This window comes from Amblyraja radiata, chromosome 17, assembly GCF_010909765.2.
Source record: "Amblyraja radiata isolate CabotCenter1 chromosome 17, sAmbRad1.1.pri, whole genome shotgun sequence".
In the NCBI taxonomy this organism is placed as follows: domain Eukaryota; kingdom Metazoa; phylum Chordata; class Chondrichthyes; order Rajiformes; family Rajidae; genus Amblyraja; species Amblyraja radiata.
In genome coordinates this window covers 11,287,702-11,305,822 of record NC_045972.1, presented here as the reverse complement: position 1 = coordinate 11,305,822, position 18,121 = coordinate 11,287,702, and the positions used below count along the sequence as shown (strand labels likewise).

The 18,121-nt window shown below is 41.0% G+C and overlaps 1 protein-coding gene across 5 annotated transcripts in view; it reads left to right on the top strand.

Annotated features, from left to right (window-relative positions):
* Positions 1 to 18,121, top strand: part of zfhx3 (zinc finger homeobox 3) — a 1,217,643-nt gene that overhangs the window by 1,130,071 nt on the left and 69,451 nt on the right. For all 5 annotated transcript variants that reach the window (XM_033035748.1, XM_033035750.1, XM_033035747.1 and 2 more), the window contains one exon: positions 7,604 to 7,711. In XM_033035748.1, the coding sequence (XP_032891639.1) occupies positions 7,604 to 7,711 (108 nt within the window). The remainder of the gene's footprint in view (positions 1 to 7,603; positions 7,712 to 18,121) is intronic.

Below are 18,121 nucleotides of genomic sequence, written 5' to 3'. Positions count from 1 at the left end.
TCTCTGGAGAGAAGGAATGGGTGACGTTTCGGGTCGAGACACTTCTTCAGACTAGTTAGGGGAAAGGGAAACATGAAATGTAAACAATGACGTAGAGAGATAAAGAACAATGAATGACAGATATGCAAAGTGACGATGATAAAGGAAATGGGCTGTTTGTTGGATGAAAATGAGAACCATGTGAGACTGGGCTGGGGGAAGGATAGAGAGAGAGGGAATGCTGGGGTTACTTGAAGTTAGAGAAATCAATATTCATATCACTAGGCTGTAAGCTGCCAAAGCGAAATATGAGATGTTGTTCCTCCAATTTGCGCTTAGCCTCACAGCCAAAATTGATCCGTTTTCGGCGCAAACAGGCCCAAGTACAAACCTGTACCCAAACCAGCAATGAAAACGCAGTCTCTCCCAGTCCAACAGCATGTGGCATGTGGAAGGAAGTTACTACTCAGGCCCAACCTGCCATGGAAGTAATGTAGCAGGGATACAATCTCTGCCACATTATGGTTCACTGGAAGCTCTTAAAGCTGCCACATCAGTTGTGTTCCTCACGCCTGCTCTCCTTCACCTCAAAATTGTATTAAAATTACAAAGTAAGATTTAAAAAAATATTTAAGCCTATTTTCTGATTCGTTTTTTGCATCTTGGGACCCTCTCGTATCAAATGTTGAAATTAGAGCCTTATTTTGGAGGTTACTTAAAGGAAGTGTTCAGGCTGGCGATGTGAGAAGCTGCAGGGAGAAGGAGACAAGTGACTGGAAAGTGTTTATGACCTATTGACCAAAGTAGCCCATCCAGACACACAGACAAATTGTTGACAATCACCTCTTCCCTTTTTCTTTTCACCCCCAATTTCTAAGTGACTTATTTCAGCAATAAGATGAATCCTTCGACCCTCGATTCACAAACTACTCTTTTCACAGTGGTTCCTTTTTCCTCTGAGTTGGATCATTTCCAAGTGACCTAATCAGACATATGAAGAAATCTCTATGGACATAAACAAGAGCGTAAGTGTGCTTCGTGAAATTTTGTCAAAACTTCCTCATGGTGAGAGGCAATTTTACAGTTTAGAGATACAGAGCAGAAACAGGCCCTTCGACCCACCGATGTAGAACGAGGAATCGCCTGGGTCCTCACTCACAACATCAGAAAGAGGATGCACTGCAGATTGTGTGGCGTTGCATGAAAGGAGAACAATGGTGCAATAAAAACAGGGACACCTTGATTCTTCTTTAAAATATTCAATTATACAAGAGCCCTGCTGCAATTTTCCTGGAAAGCGTTCCGATCAGATTATTATTGAAAGCCAATGTGAATGTTCATTTTGAATGGCAATTGTGTGTGAGCTGTATCCTACCACAGGAAACAGGTATCAAGATGTGAGGCAACTGGCTTACACAGCACATGCAACATAGCCTCATGGTTTACAAACAACAGAAAGCCTTGGAAGAAAACCTGTCTGTGATATTGCCTAAATGGCTAGGGTGCATATTGCAGCCACATAAATACAATACACAAAGTTGATAGTTTTTTTTCATTTAGTCCTGTGAGGCACATATTTCATATCTCTTCCTGCAGGCTATTTTCGACACAATGAGCGTGAAACACTATCCAAAGGCTGGCATCGTTCAGCTACTTGAAATGTGCTTTGGGCCAAGGACATTAACATTGTCATGAGCTGCAATCAAATCATGTTTAAATGTTTGCCAGTGGATTGGAAAATGCAATGGTACAGATATGGCAAGAGAAGGAGTAACAGGACACCTATTTGCCATTATGATGGAGATATCGGCCCACTCTGAATATGTATAACCCAGAAAACGTATTGATTTCTTATTTGGAATAAAAATCATCAACCTGAAACTGTCAGATCCCTTTGTTAATAGCTCATCCCCTGTAGATGCAGTCCATCACAAGCCAGTTTTAATTGTAATGCATGCACCCAAACAAACAAACACAAGCTGTCCTGGACCATTCACCTTTATAAATCCATCTTTACAAATGAACAAATCGGCAATAGTGGCTCAGAATTTGCCACAACCCGGGCATCTCACAACATAATCGTTTTTTTAAATCTTTCCCTTCGTTTTGAACATTTTTTAGCAGCAATTGTTGGGAACATGATGAAGCTTCTGACAGTCACTGATAATGATGGCGTGAAGCTGACCAGGAAGGCTCCACCATCGTGGTGAGCTATGGGACCAAACGTTTATCTCCTCAACGAGTGATGGTCAAAGATTGATGGTGCAGTGGTTCCAACTGTTCGTTACTGGGACTGTTCACAAGCAAAGTCTCAACCTTGCCTCAAATTGCCGAATGACTGACATGTTAACATCAACATCTGCAGTAAACTCACCACTATTTTCCCAGTCTTCTTTATGTGTTTGAACAAGGTCTAATTTGTCCACGTACTGATCACGTAGTGCTGAAGCATACCAGGGATGGTGAAACTCTAATTCCATTCACCACAACCAATACCTGACGTTGAGTTACTCCAACACTTTGTGTCTTTTTCTGTAAACCAGCATCTGCAATTCCTTGCTTCCACGGTTTACTGCTCTATTGCAAAATCTACTCAAGGTCTGCCTACTTTGAAGAAGTTCTCCATACTCCGATGGTAGTTCTGAGACCCTCTCATTGATCCTCCTCTGTGATTCCTGCTGTTCTCCTGCTCTTCAACCATGTTCAGTTCAGTTTAGTTTATTGCCACATGTACCAAGGCACAGTGAAAAGGTTTTGTTGCATCACCAGCCAGCGGAAAGACAATACATGATTACAATCGATCTATTCGCAGTGTACAGTTACATGATAAGGGAATAGTGTTTAGTACAAAGTAAATGTCATGACCAAGTCATGCCCCACTGCCTCAGTGACCCAGTCTCGAACTTGACCTTGGGTGCTGTGTGTGTGTGTGGAGTTTGCACATGGCTCCCCTCTCCCAACCCAGTGCTCAGGTTTCCTCCCATATTCCAAAGGATGAAAATGAAACAACATGGGAATGTTTTGACATAGACTCAATGGGCCAAATGTCCTTCCTCTCATGAGAAAATGCGGAATATATATTGCCACTCATAGAGAGGAAATGTTTTTGGAGCATTTGTTTTTTTTTTTTGCTTTTGCCTTCTGCTTTAATATATTTAGTACTTCACTCTATCAAAATTAAGATTTGTGGAGCATTAACTAAACAATATGTAATCCCCATGTGTACACACTTGCCCATGTTCCTTTAGCGTACTGCTTTTGCAGTCGGGAGACTTGCATTCCATTCACCTGGGCTGGATTTGAACATGGTTGCAGAGATGAAAAGTTGATGTCTCACCCACTCCAATGTCAAGAAGACTTTTGAACCGACTGTTTGAAATAACACCATCTATTCCATTGCTTTCATGTGGTCAAGGTGCAATTAAACCTTGAGCTCGGCGTTAACACTGGGTGGATTTGTGTACACCTCAGTGCAGAGGTGTCCATTGTGTATACTAAGCTCAGAGACACGGAACACTCACTTGCAACCTCATTTGCTGTTTTGAGTTTGCAAGTTGTGCTCGATAACTATTTGCTTTTAAACTGCAGCTTTTCAACTCAAGTTCACTTCCCTTTCATTATTCTTTTATAAAGTCACTGATGTACTGAGGTGTGAGTAGTTACCAGGCAGTATTTATTTTATCTTTTCAAAGTGATGAATATTTTCTTGTTACCCTGGACTCCAGCCGAGATAGTAAGTAACTGAGCTGGTCGACAGCCGATTTGATGTTGGACATTTCCCAATACAGACCAGATCAATAACACTAGTGCGGCAAAGGACTGCTGTGACTGTGACGCTACATACCCTCCACTTGCTTGGCATCTTCCTCGTACCATTCAGCTGAACTTTAGGAAATGGGGAGCATGTTCTCTGAATCCTACCATGCAATGGTGTTTGTTTACAGAGCACCCCAAAAAATGCCTCCCCTAATCACCCCCCCCCCCCCCCACCCCAACCCCCACCTGCAAGTGCTAGGGTGCATAACTTGCGCAAAGCCATTTATAAGTATAAGTATGTATCCTTTATTGTCATTTGTCCGGTGATGAAGGGTTTCAGTTATAATGAAAACCACAGCACTTGAGACTGAGAGCAGAAAGGACAGAGATGGCATAAAATCTTGACTGTTTTAAAAGGGTAAGGGCCTGTCCCACTTGGGGCGTCATTTGCGCGTCATTTACGCAACATCAATTACATGTCACGGTGCATGATGGGTGCGTCGTGACGCGTACGTGCTGCGCGCATGGTGCGCATTACGCGCGCATGGTGCGTGGTGACGTAGGTGGTGGCCCGCGGTCGCTCGTGGCGCCCCAGGATTTTGGGATGTACAAAATCTTCGTGCGCCATCTGCGTGATGCGCAAATGACGCCCAAGTGGGACAGGCCCTGTCGATGTAAGCTATTCCCATCAGTGGAGGGATCAAAGGCACATTTACATTGATTGCCAAAGATCCAGTGGTGATGCAAGGAAAAAGTTATTTGCATAGCCCCTGTGGTGGATACAGGTTCAGTTGTAGTTTTCAAAGGGAATTTGATAAATATTTGGTGATCAAAGTTGGGGAAACGGGGCAATGAAGGTAACTGGTTTTGTGCTGAAGGACAGAATGGTGATCTGTAATGAATTAGCAGGTTTATGAAATGCAGCGTCTATTGCAGAATGAAACTCTTATAAATTGTTGCGTGAGATTGAAATTTGGTGAGATTATAACTGCACCATCACTAAAGTCATCCTCAAGTTGGATCCTGGTGCATGACAGAGCTGTGACCACACTATTGGTGTTTTAAATCTTTGAGGCCTAGCCCGATTCAAGGTGACTTGTTCCATCTTGGGCCTAAATTCATATTTTAGTTTAATCGGGTCTGATTCCCAGATCAAAAGAAACTTCAAATGTAATCACATGTAGTTCTATTGATCTATCCCTTTTAACCCATTGAGATTCTCAGAACAGGAGCTGCAAATCCATATAATGTCCTCGTACGTACATTTAATTTACAGAGAACGTCTTGTATCTGCACTTGTATCTGTGCAGTAACTCCCTGCTCACTTGCACCAGTAACGTAATCCTTCGTAAAGGACACTACCCACTCCCCCCCCCCCCCCCATACCTGACCTCCCTCACGTGATGTACTTCTCAGACCGCAGAGCCAGAACCACACCCCTACTTCTCTCCCCCCCAACTCTCCCCATTCGTGTAATGTAAGGCCTGCGTGTCTCTGGCTAGCAGTGCTCTGCAGACCTGATAGTATGTACATAAAACTGATGGAAGAGGCAATCAAAAGCTGCACAGCGAAAATACCTGCAGAGAGGGAAAGGGAGAGTGTGAGAGAGAGAGAGAGAGAGAGAGAGCAAGAGAGAGCGTGTGTGTGTGTGTGTGTGTGTGTGTTGGTGAGAGAACGCGATGCCAAATAGTTTTAATTGGGACAATTTTAGGCCATCCAGTCACCGTATGGCTCCTTTGACAAAACAATCTGATCATGTTTACACAGGTTACATTATCTCTGATGGGGTTGTTGCAGCTGCTGTTAAGTTCTTCAAAAGTTATGCCAAGGAACCTCAAGAATACTTACTTTCTTTTCTCACCGAACAGCTGGGGAACTTAATGAGCAAAAATCTCAATCAGCTAACCTGACCTGACCTGACCTGACCTGACTTTGCATATTGTCCTTAATAAGGACTTACATTAAAGCATTGACGAAACTGTTCATTCTTTGGGAAGTGGAGGATTGTCATTGTTCTGCGGCCCCCAGTCACTGCTGTTTGTGATTAAGTTGATGTGTAAAGTTTTGCTGTTTGCAGGATTCGGCCCCTTCACAGCATTGGCACAAAGTGCTCATTCACATTTAGATTAGTCTAACAGCTCCAGAGGTCAGTCTAAGGTCAGACTTAGTAATGATGTAAGGAGAGGCATGTCTGGGATTCTTATTTTGAACTGAAACATGTACCAGGAACTATTGAGAAAGATGCACCAGCAAGTAAAAGAGACCAGACCTGTGGGTACAATCTTTCTGCTTGATACCTTAACGGACTGTGGTTGTTTTGTTTAAAGTAACCTTCCTGCTTTTTATGGTCCTATTTACTAGGCCCAGGGCAGCAGATCACTGTTTTTGAGTTATTGCGGGATTATTTTTAAAAGAGAAAGGTGACTCGGATGGTAGAAGCACAATCTTTGCAAGGAGATGTAGATGTGTTATAGCAGTAGAGAGATGTGTAGAGATGGAGAGGTGCACAAGATCAAAAAAAAACCCTGGAATATGCATGAAAGAATCACAGCATGGAAGCCAGTGCTCATTGTCTCTGAGCGCACTCCAGCCAGCAGTGCATGTCGTTTCTCATTTTATTACAATAAAAAGGCGCAAGGATTGTCACTTCAATAACCACAAAGCAATTTCTTTTTTTTTATATTTAAAAAAAAAATCCTTTTTTAAAAAAAAATTAGAAGATTACCCTTCCGTAGAAGATTGCAATTAAGAGCCAGTTAATACCTACAAGTGGGGAAACGCCTTTTTTTTAATGAAAAAGTGGCTTGGTTTTTTTTCTTCGCAAAGAGATCTTAGATCTTGTCACAGTGTAATGAAACTGAACTGACTGACGGCGACTCAGGCCTCCAGGAATAATATCCCGTTTTGTGGCTAAAGCTGAGATATTTTACAGGCATGAGCGAAAGATGAAATGCGGATGCCAACCGACCTTTGCCCTTCCTGAATTACTTCATACAGTATTAGCTTTTGATGGTATTGGTATGTGAGGTACCTTAGCTTTCTCTGCAAACCTGATTTATTTTTTTGCATCCTTTGATCTTTATTTTTTTTGTAGAAAAGGTCCTGGGTTTAAAAATTCGAAATTAAAAAAAAAAACTGCCACAATGTACATTACATCAGTAAAAGTCTTATTAAAAATCAATGTAGCACAGCAGGATAAGAGGTGGTAAAATATCTTTTCATATGATGGATTCCATCAGGAGGCAGATATCCAAGTCGCCACAGGGACTGCCTCTTGGAATCCTACACTTGTACCGAGATTTTAATATGATTAATTGATGTGGTCCAAAATGGTGCATGCAGAAAGCATTATAAGATTCTCTTTTTAAATCAGTTTGTTTTTATTGTATCATGCCTGGTATCCAGACACCATGGTGAGGTATATTATTACCATGTGCACAGGTTAGTGGGGGTGGAGGGGGTTGGCTCGGGAACAGGTTGACTTTCAACGTCTGCTTGCTTAGACTGACACCTATAGGTCAAACATGGAAACGAGCAGACTACCAAACAAATTGAAAATCTTGTCGTATTCGGCATTGTTTGGGCATATTTTAAATCATGTCCTTCTGAACATAGATTATCTTTCTAAAGTAGTCTTTAATGTGACTCTCCCAGTATATCCCAGCATTAAATACTAAATGAAAACAATGCATTGTGAAGTTAACTATTTTGGATACGAGCCAGTTACGTTCTCCTTGCATTCCTCCCAGCGATGTTTTGAGTCCATAAGTTCAATTGGAAAATGTTTGACATCAAATATTGCGATTGTCTCACTCTTTGCTCCCGTCAGAAGCACATTCTTCATTAACCTTTTTTCCTCCTTCCTCAGAAGAAACCAACGAAGATATGGAAGGGCTTAATGAGCCCATGCAGGAAGCAGAAGATTCTACCAAAGACAAAGACAGTGGAAGCGAGAAGGAGCCCAGCAAAGAAACAGGTAGAGCAATACGTACATATACTGTATGTTTCCCAACCACCTAGAGGAAGATATTTTTGAAGGCATTTCACAAGGATTAGCTACATAATTCCAAATTATGTCAATATATTTTAACAGCTTCAATGACAGCCAATTTTGTAGCTTATTTTGCATTCTAAGTAAAACTTCAAAGCAAAGCTGAAAGAGGTTAAACAAAAGGTAAGATCATCAGCCCACCAAAATGACGAACATTTGCTTTGCGCAGACTTAGTTTGATCCAATGTTTCAGTGGGGATTCTAAACGTATGCCTGATAAGTTGAGGCATAAACAGTCTTAAGAGTATGTGCACTTGAATGAAATAATGCAGGTCTACACTTGAGAAGTTGAAATAACCTGCATCTGAAACTCTTTGGATTCCAGGGTGCTCAATGCAATCAGTCTTGTCATTTTGTCCAAGTTTTCATAATCTGTAGATGTCACCTGTTGGATGACGTACCATTTCACGATTAAGCTGTTATTTAGTTCTTTGTATGATGTAGAATGAGTTATGATTTGCAGATCTAACTTATGAGATTTGGTCTGGGAAGTCATGGACATGCAAGCTGCAGTCCTGTTAGAACTGTACCTTAACTTGAGACAATTATTTCAGGGTATTATTCGTAATGAAGTATTGGGAGCAAAGATATTTAAATCCCCTAAGAATGTCCTTATTTTTCCGACAAGTAAAATTGGACTTAGGAACACAATTGAATGCCAAAGTGTCCAGTAATAAAGGCAAACAGAATTGTATGTGATAACTGCTTACAACCTGATGCATCATTCTGCTTTGTGAGATATGATGGTGACCAAGAGAGATTTTTGGTTACTTATAACATAATCATCGCAGACACAATGATGTCAGAAAATTATTGCATTCTTTAAAATGATCGTCTGTTTATGAAAAAGTTAAACAGTTATTGTTTGAAATGTAAGTGGAGAATTTGAAGTTTTTAACAAGTCTCTTAACTGCATGGTCAATGCAATTTAAAATAGTGTTTGTGAAACGAAATCTGGGTTTAAAATGAATGGCGACAAATCAAAAGAACATTCTGGAAGGAATTTGGGATTTCGCGTAAAGGCACCTTCCGTTAATATTGATAACCAATTTATAAAATAATTTATTTGAAATTGGTCTAAAGTATGAGCCTGGCATTCCCAGTAATATGGCTGCCTCCTTCAATACCACGCTTCCATTACATTTCCACTTGTGTCTGGACTCATTTTGTTAACCAAAAATTTATTCTTTGATAAAACAATTTCCATAATAACTAGTTTTTCATACAAAATGCATTGTGATTGCACAGTAATTCTTTTATGTGAAAATTGCATTACTAGACCATAAAATGAACATTAAAATGATGCATTACTTTAATGAAATTATTTATGAAGTTTTAGGGCATTTAAAGATTAGTTAAAATTATAAAACTGAATGATCTTTTTACGTTAATTTTTATTTTTCATAAAATTAACCACAAAAAACTACATTTTGGTATCTTTCATCAGTTCAAGTTGAATTTCACATAGATTGCTGAATTCTATTCAATTTGTTGTCCACTTACAATTTCTAGCCCTTTGAGTGCAAAAGTTCCCCATTTATTTGATTTAATTTGATTTAATTTATTGTCATTGTCTTCAATGAAGAGACAACAAAATTATGTTTCCCTAAAGGGCCTGTCCCACGAGCATGCGACTCCATGCGGCAAGCGCGACCTAACGTGGTCGCTTGAGCCGTACGGCCTCGCGGGGCTGGTCCCACTTTGATCGCCGGAGCCGTATGGAGTTGTGCGGATCTGGTCCTGACATCGCGCGGGGCTCCGAAAAACTGACAGTGTTCAAAATTTCCACGTGGCAACGGCCTGCCGGCCCGCAGCCACCTCGATGCCGTACGCACCGCCTCGATGGGCATACGCAGCATCTCGACGCCGGATTCAGCGTCTGACGCCGTACATCACGTGCGAACTTCCCGCGGACTTCGCTCGAACTTCACGTCATTCACTCGACCACCGCGTGGCCCCCGCTTCCGGTTTAGTCGCGCTCGCCGCATGCAGGCGCATGCTGGTGGGACCGGCACTGTATGGGGATCACTCGACCTCCGCGCGGCCCCCGCTTCCGGTTTGGTCGCGCTTGCCGCATGCAAGTCGCATGCTGGTGGGACCGGCACTGTATGGGGATCACTCGACCTCCGCGCGGCCCCCGCTTCCGCTTTGGTCGCGCTTGCCGCATGCAAGTCGCATGCTCGTGGGACAGGCCCTTTACAGTCATACAAAAAACCCCCAAAAAACCACAAAACACAGAACATAGTAGTCCAAGCACCAAAGTTACCCACTGTGAGGGAAGGAACCAAAGTCCAGTCAACCTCCTCGCCGATGTTCCCCAATGTTCACCCATGGTCGGGGCCTCCCGAGCACCCTGTGGTCGCCGCTACGTGCGGCCCGATGTTCAGGCTGTCTCGCCGGGAACCTCTCATCTGCCACCTTCCACCGGAGTCCGCGGCTCCCGATGTCCACAGGCCACACTGGGCGGAGATTCGTGCTGGCGACCCCCGGCAAAGGGTCCCAGGACTCCGCGATGTTAAAGTAAGCACCGCCCGCAGCGGTCCAACACTCCGGAGCTCCAAGCGGCGATCCCAGGAAGGCCTCGCCCGCTCCACGATGTTTCCAGCGCCTCGCCGCCGCTGCTGAAGCTCTGGTCCGGTCCCGGCAGGAAAGGCCGTGCCAATCCAGCTAGTAGGCCACGAGGGGGGAGGGCGAGGACGCGACTCGGATAATAGCCGCATCCTTGCCAGGAAGTGACTGAAGGACAGTTTCCCCCTTACCCTACCCGCTTCCCCCCACATAAAATACCGAAAAAAACCTAAAAGACTTAAAAAACACACTCTAAACATAACAAAATAAAAAAAGACAGCCAGACCGTGGGCGGAGGCAGCTAGCAACAGCGCCACCGGATGTCCAAAAATTACCACATTTGTATGAAGGAAAATGGTACTCATGAATAATCTGTGTGCTCTAAAACCATATAATAGCAGATTCCTGGTATGAAACCACTCCACGTACCATAAATTATCATATAAGACTCCATTTTTAATTTTTGTGAAGAATCTATAAAAGAGTGCCAATTTACACTTAAATTGGGTGAGGAGTTTTACTGTGCACGCAAATATGTAGTAGTATAAAGTACGTCCTCAATGGATATTTCTCCTGTTTTTTCCATGGAGAAAGACATGAAGACTAGGGAACTTGACAGGTGTTTTGAGGACAGTCCTAATTACAGTCGAAGAGGTGCTGGACATCCTAAGACATTTGAAGGTTGAAACATCTGCGTGACCTGATCAGATATTTACAATAACACTCTGGGAAGCTAGAAAATAAATTGCAGGAATCATGGCTGAAATATATGATCATCATTGGACATAGGTGAATTGCCAGAAGTCTGGAGGGTGGCTAATACTGTGCTTCTATTTAAGAAGAGGCATTTGGATAGACAGTGGTTAATTCGGGCTAGTCAGCATTATTTTTGTATGTGGGCGATTGTTTAGGTTGACGAGGACTGGTAGGCTGCTCTAGAAGGCCAGATCGCATGGGATCCAGGGAGAGCTAGCTAAGTGGGTACTGACTTGGCATCATTGTAGGAAGCAGAGGGTGGTTGTGTGGTGGACGATTGTTCCTCAGACTGAATCCCTGCAAGTAGTGATCAGCTGGGCAAGTGGACTGAGAAATGGATAATTGAGTTTACTCTGTGCATCGACCCAATCTATTCCTCTCATGATTCTATACACCTCTATAAGATCACCCCTCATCTTCCTGCACTCCAAGGAATAGAGACCCAGCCCACTCAACCTCTCCCGACAAGGGATTCACGAACTAGAGGAAAGATTTAATAGAAACCTAAGGGGCAACTTTTTCCACACTGAGTCGAGGTGGGTTCAGGGAATGAACTGCCAGAGGAAGTAGTTGAGGCATGTGCAATAACAATATTTAAAATACATTTGGACAACTACCTGGATAGGGAGGGTATAGAGGGATATACATCAAACCTTTGGGACCAGCTTAGATGTGGCATCTTGGCCAGCATGGATGAGTTGGAATAAAGGGTTGTATGACTGTTTTCATGTTGTGTGACTCTTTAACTCTATATCAGCTATAACTTGCAACTGGGAAATAACAAAACAAATATCCGACAGGTTTACTTTATGGTCTGTAAGTCACTACATTTTACAACTCTCCTGGTAAAGGCTTGGTATAAAAGCTTTCATTATGGTAGGTGTTGCAATGCCTGTGGCAGTCCATGTTGGAGGATGCACAATGCACATTCCACTGCAACAATCTCTGTGATTCCACATCCTGAAACCAGTGATGCATACTTTTGTAGCCGATAAATTGTAATTTTACTTGATTATATTTCATGAACACTTTTCCCACCATCTCAGATGTTCATACTTTGCAGTCAGAAGTCACTTGCCCCATCCCTTCATATGGTAAAGTCAAGGGTTTCATTTTTACGAGACAAGCCACTGTAGAATTAGTAGGACCCTAGAGTTTCTTCACAGAAGCTTTCAAACTGCAAGGTGTGCAATCAAACAAAATTCTCTTAAATCCTCCCCATGTTGAAATGTGACTTCACTAGAGCAGAAAAGTTGGGACATAGGAAGAGGGACAATGCCAGTGATTTAAGATTTACTCAGCATCAGAGATCAGAACTGCTCCATTAGTGCTCAGTGAACTACAGTCTAACTTCCGGAACCAGTAGCAGAAACATTACCTAAAATCGTATGAGCCTTGAATAAGATAGAATTCAAGCACAAGTTGTGTATAATGTTTTGCTTTGCAACTTAATATAATTATGAATCTGAAAATAGCGCGCCGAGATTTAACACTTGAACATAGTTTTACAGCTTTATTTTTGCATAGCAAGTGGCTGGTCTATAAAACACCAAACAGCTCATCTGCTGCTGCGTTTACAGAGTTGCTGCTCTGGCTTCAGGCCAAGACGACAGATTTATTTTCTCTGATCCAGCACCGGTGAATTTGAACTTAGATTTTTGGTAGTTAGCCGGCTGACTTATTCCATAATAAAACCTGATGCATTTTTGAAAAGAGAAGTTACCAGTTTAGAGCTTAATCTCTGCCTCAGACACTCCCATTATCGATCGACAAACCTGCCCTCATCATTTAAATTAATTTAAGGAGCAATGATTTTATATATAATGTTAAGATATGCATTGATGTAAATATCAATATTCCCACTGGCTGGAGGTAATTACTGTATCTCACTGTTATCCATATCTATGTGACATGAAGAATGGAAGGGAGAAGGTCCATGGATTTTTCTTTGCAGAGAAGTGATACGAAACCAAAGACTGTCGACTTCTACCTTGTAGAACATTGGTTAGAAAATATAAATAGGCTCTATTGTATTTGTAAAAAAAAAGTCTGAGAAATATTTCACTTATTACAAATGTAAGGAACATGGAGCATGCCATTTTGAGGCATAAGATTATTCATTTCATACTATAAATGTGATTCTTCATATATAATGTGTAAAACAGAGAGACCATCAATAATGTGTGATTGCTTTTGTGTTGGAATCTGTGTAACTGAAGATATTGTACATTCCTGGTCAAGAATTAGGGTGGAATTCACCAATAGAGTCGCAGAGCACAGGACAGAAACAGGCTCTTCAGCCCACCATGTCCATGCAGACCAAGGTTCCCCTAGTCCAATTTGTCTGCATTTGTCCCATGGCCCTCCAACCCCTTCTTATCCGCATATCTGTCCAAATGTCTTTTACTTGACAAATAATCATAAAAGAAGGCAGATACAGGTATTTCATTCTCTAATGAGTTCTGAATATCACATTGGAACATAATAACACGAGAGTTAAACTAGATAGGCAACAGCGAGCATCATCTTTGAAGGCAGCTTCTGTAGTTCCTGTACTAAAAATAAAATATTGCTGATATATTTTCTTGGTTAACGAATGACAAAATGTAATGCTCGACGTGTAGGCAAAATAATACAGGCCCTTCGGGTTAATATTTAAAAAATAGTGTTGGATGGTTGTCATCACAATTAATGTTTCAAAGATGTTTAAATGTTTCATATGAATAGACAACGTGAAAAAATGAAAGGTAATACTAAAACTGGGAAGTAACATCATCAAAACCCGTTGATTACCTGGGTAATAACAGAGGGTTTCTCAGAGCAAACTGTCTCTGAAAGTGTCTAATCATTGCTGTGCCCTATTCTTCTCCACAAGTTCCTGTACTAAAAATAAAATATTTATGAAACCATGGCCTAAAGGTTGGAGTTGCTCACCTAACGTTGTGCGATTAGTGAAATGGACCGTTTCTGATTTGAGTTGCAGAGAGAGGAAGGGAGCAAGAGCTATTAAAGATGGTATTAATGGACTGCAAGCAAAGAAAAGTTGTCATGGAAGTGTGTTTATGGTGTATAGTGCTGGCAGGCATGATTTCGATAGGCTTTGACATGTTTAACATAAATGTATACAGCAGGGCTCCTGCATTCATGAATAATTCCTTCAGGCCCCATGCCTCCCTAATTACTGAAATTGAAAAAATAGGTCATGCGCATCTTTACTTGAACAGCAGTATTTTTTCCTTCTCTGAGTGCTTGATGTGCAGAATACATCTGTGATACAATGAGCTGGCTGGACAAACAGCTAAAAGGACACACAGAATGTAAGGTGAATAAAAAATGGTGGGGAAAAAAAACTTTATTTTATGTAAATCTGTTCAGAGCTTTACATGTTTTTTAATCTCTGAAGAAGAAAGGAATGGAAGATCCAGTTTTAATTGTCAGGCAGACATAAGAAATGAAGATATTGCAAGACTATTAATTTCTAATACATCTGCCTGAGAATATTTTGCTTTTTCATTCATTTCTATTGTGAGAGACTCCAGGGTGCTATATGACTGAAATATGACTGTTTCACATGAAAATATATAAATTACGTTATTTAGTAAAAACGTAATAGAATGTCAAATATCCAGTTTCCTTATTATGGCTTTAACTAGGTTTTGTTCTACACTCCTTAATTATCAGATCTTATCAATAATTATCAATAATTTATTTTCAAAGAATCACTCATCCAAATTGAAGTTTTAACTTTGCTCTCAGCTGCTGATGGCACAAAGAATGCACAAGAACGCCAAGGCAGTGTCTCAATAGCCAAGGATATCATTAAATCTTTGCCAGTATGCCAGTAAAATGTAAATGCCAGGCAGTTGTTCGCAACGTGATCATGCAGAGTGGTGCAGAAATATAACAGCGATTTAATGTAAACCGTGAGCTGTTTATCGTGGCATTTTGATTCCTCTTCCCTCCTATCTCCCGCTGCACACTTAACATGGGAAGAGCAAATCTGTGGATTCTTCCAAAATTGTCGTAATGACCATCGATAGACCCCTTGTCCCGCACAGCCTCTTTCACAAGTCAGATTTCTCCTTCCACTCTGATGACATTGCCAAGGCCAGCAAATAGGAAGAAACCCTCAGTGTGAAAACCAGCTGAGACTGTAATCTGAAATTGGGTCCCTTTGTTAAGAGTCAGGACCCCTTGGGTTGCAGCTACCCAGGCACAAACTCACCTCTTGAAAAACATCCCTGCTGTCAGTTTTTTAAATATAGATTGACAAGTTAACTGTAAAGCTGAGACATTTGGAGGGAGATGTAATGTAGGTATGATTTTTGAATCCTATTCACTGCTGCCTGTTTAATGACCTACCTAGACTGCAAAATCAGAGGTAACGAGTATTAAAGCTGTCTAATATACCATAGCCTTCACATTCAATTAAATCACTCAAGGGTAATTTTTTCCACAGAGCCATAAATAAAGATGGAAGATGATTTCCGAAGCAAAAATTAACCTAATTGATGATACCTAAAATCTTTTGAGAGGCAGAGAATCGTGAAGGAAAATGTCATAAAGGTTAGATTGTTTGGGTTTTTAACATCAGTGCCGTACATCAATGATGGTCTGCCATCTTTATAAATGATGTAGCATCCTTGGAGCATGGAAGGATGGAATATTTCCATTCTGGATAAATAATAAACCTCAGACACTTCAGACAATTTAATCCATGAATGCATTATGTCTTAATAAGAATGGACCTGATTGGCATTTTTTTCTCTCTGTGAAGCTCTGGCTTTATAGAGCAGAGCCTGAATCCCTAGCCCTCTCCTATTCTTTTCACTCAGGTAGATAATGCCCCAGAAACAAAAAAATGAAGTCAAAGGAAGCTTTTATTAGACAGATATCTCTTTTATTGGTCAAATCTGGTATTCTGAATCTGTTTTGGTGGCAAGAATTTCATCTTCATATTTCACAGTATAATGTCACTCATAAAGATATTCTGACTGATTAATATTCATTTTTGCCATATATTGAAATTGATTTATTTGAACTGCAACCAAAATACCAGTAATTCAATAGGTAACAAATGATTGATGAAATTCTGTCTGAAAATATTATATAAAAAATGCATCATTCTTGATGTAATTTAAAAAACATAGCTTTGTACAGAGTACAATCAAATCAGCCAAAATGCTTCTGCTGGATAACTATGCGGACACTATGGACAATAGATCATGCGTGTTAGCAATTACTTTAGACATAAGTTACCACTTAGTCACTCTTCTAGGGCAGGGCAATGGAGAAAGAAATTCTGTTTATATAAAAATGAAAGACTTCTTGGCTCAATAGCCCAGTAATCTGGACCCTATCTACCTTCAAAATATTCGCTACAGAAATGTTCCAATTGAGAAGGAAAATTAGCCCATTTCCAACTTATCCCTAAGTTTAAATACAACCTGTTGACAGATATGCTATCAACATTGATTTTCGGGGTCGTAAAAGAATCTAGAATCTGATCCAATTCACATCTATCATGCGAGTAAAATACAAGGTTCTTAATAAAAGAGAAACAATGCACATGCGTTGTGTAATTCCTTCAAATAACTCATGAAGCACAGGAGGGCCTTGATACCTTTAGCCTGCACTTTAATTTTGTAAATGCATTCTTATTAGATATGCCCTCGGAATTGCGTTTAAAAAAAATCCCTCCTCTCAATGTGCAAGCCTCCATTTAAGCTAAATTCTAACAACTACCATAATGTACCAAGATTCTTGATTTTGCTTGGGCAGCTTACGCCCTAGCGGTATGAACATTGTCTTCTCTAACTTCAAGTAACCCTTGCTTTCCCTCTCTCTCCATCCCTCCCCTTCCCAGTTCTCTGACCAGTCTTACTGTCTCTGACTACAGTTTATCTCTGTTTGCTCTCCCAGCTCACAAAGATCTATTCTACATTTCCATTGATCTCGATTCCCTTTGTCCTGTTTTCACACCTTACATTTCCTTATCTACGTATCACCCTCTCCCTTGTCAGTCTGAAGAAGGGTCTCGACCCGAAACATCACACATTCCTTCTCTCCAGAGATGCTGCCTGTCCCGCTGAGTTAATCCAGCATTTTGTGTCTATCTATCTTTGATTTAAACCAGCATCTTCAGTTCCTTCCTACACAAAATCCTCGATTGATTGATTAAGGTACTGCATGGAACCATGTCGCTTGCCTCATGGAGTCCACACTGACCATTGATCACCCATTTACACCAATTATCCCAATTTGCAATCCACTCTCTATGCACTTGGGGCAATTTACAGAAGCCAATTAACCTACAAACCTGCATATCTTAGGGATGCAGAAGGAAACTCGAACACCCAAGGTAACCCACGTGGTCATAGGGAGAACGTGCAAACTCCTCACAGATAGCACTCAAGGTCAGGATTGAACCCAGGTCTCCAGCAATGTGAGGCAGCATGTCTACCAGCTGTGCCACTGTGCTGCCCTTCAGTTTTTTCTTGGTACTAATTAAATAGAACTTGAGTAAAATGCACAGGAGATGGGTTTTTCATATAAAACTGAATATAAAAATCGGCGTCATTTTTATATTTCTTGCATTGGGCTGTGCCACGTTATGAAATATAATTTTAGTTCAATTTCGCAAGAACAATTCTTAAACCTTCAATTTCCCTGAGATCTCATGATCTCCTGTGTTGAATAAATATCTGAATATTTTGCATTAACTGCATTTATGTCCCACTTTTAAAGAAAATTATTTTGCTTTGTGTACCCTTATTCTGTGATCTGCAGCATCACTTTCTTCCCAAACAAATGCGCCAGATTATCACTGAATACTATTATTCATGTTATCACTTCTAAAGCATTAGGATAGCAGTGTAAAATGTTTATGTAAGATACAAATTTCTCCTTCAACTTTCAATTTTCCAATATATCGTGAACGAGACTATGGGAATGTTATGTCTGTATACCGCAGTTACTCACGCAACTGCATCAAGTAACATCTGATAGCAT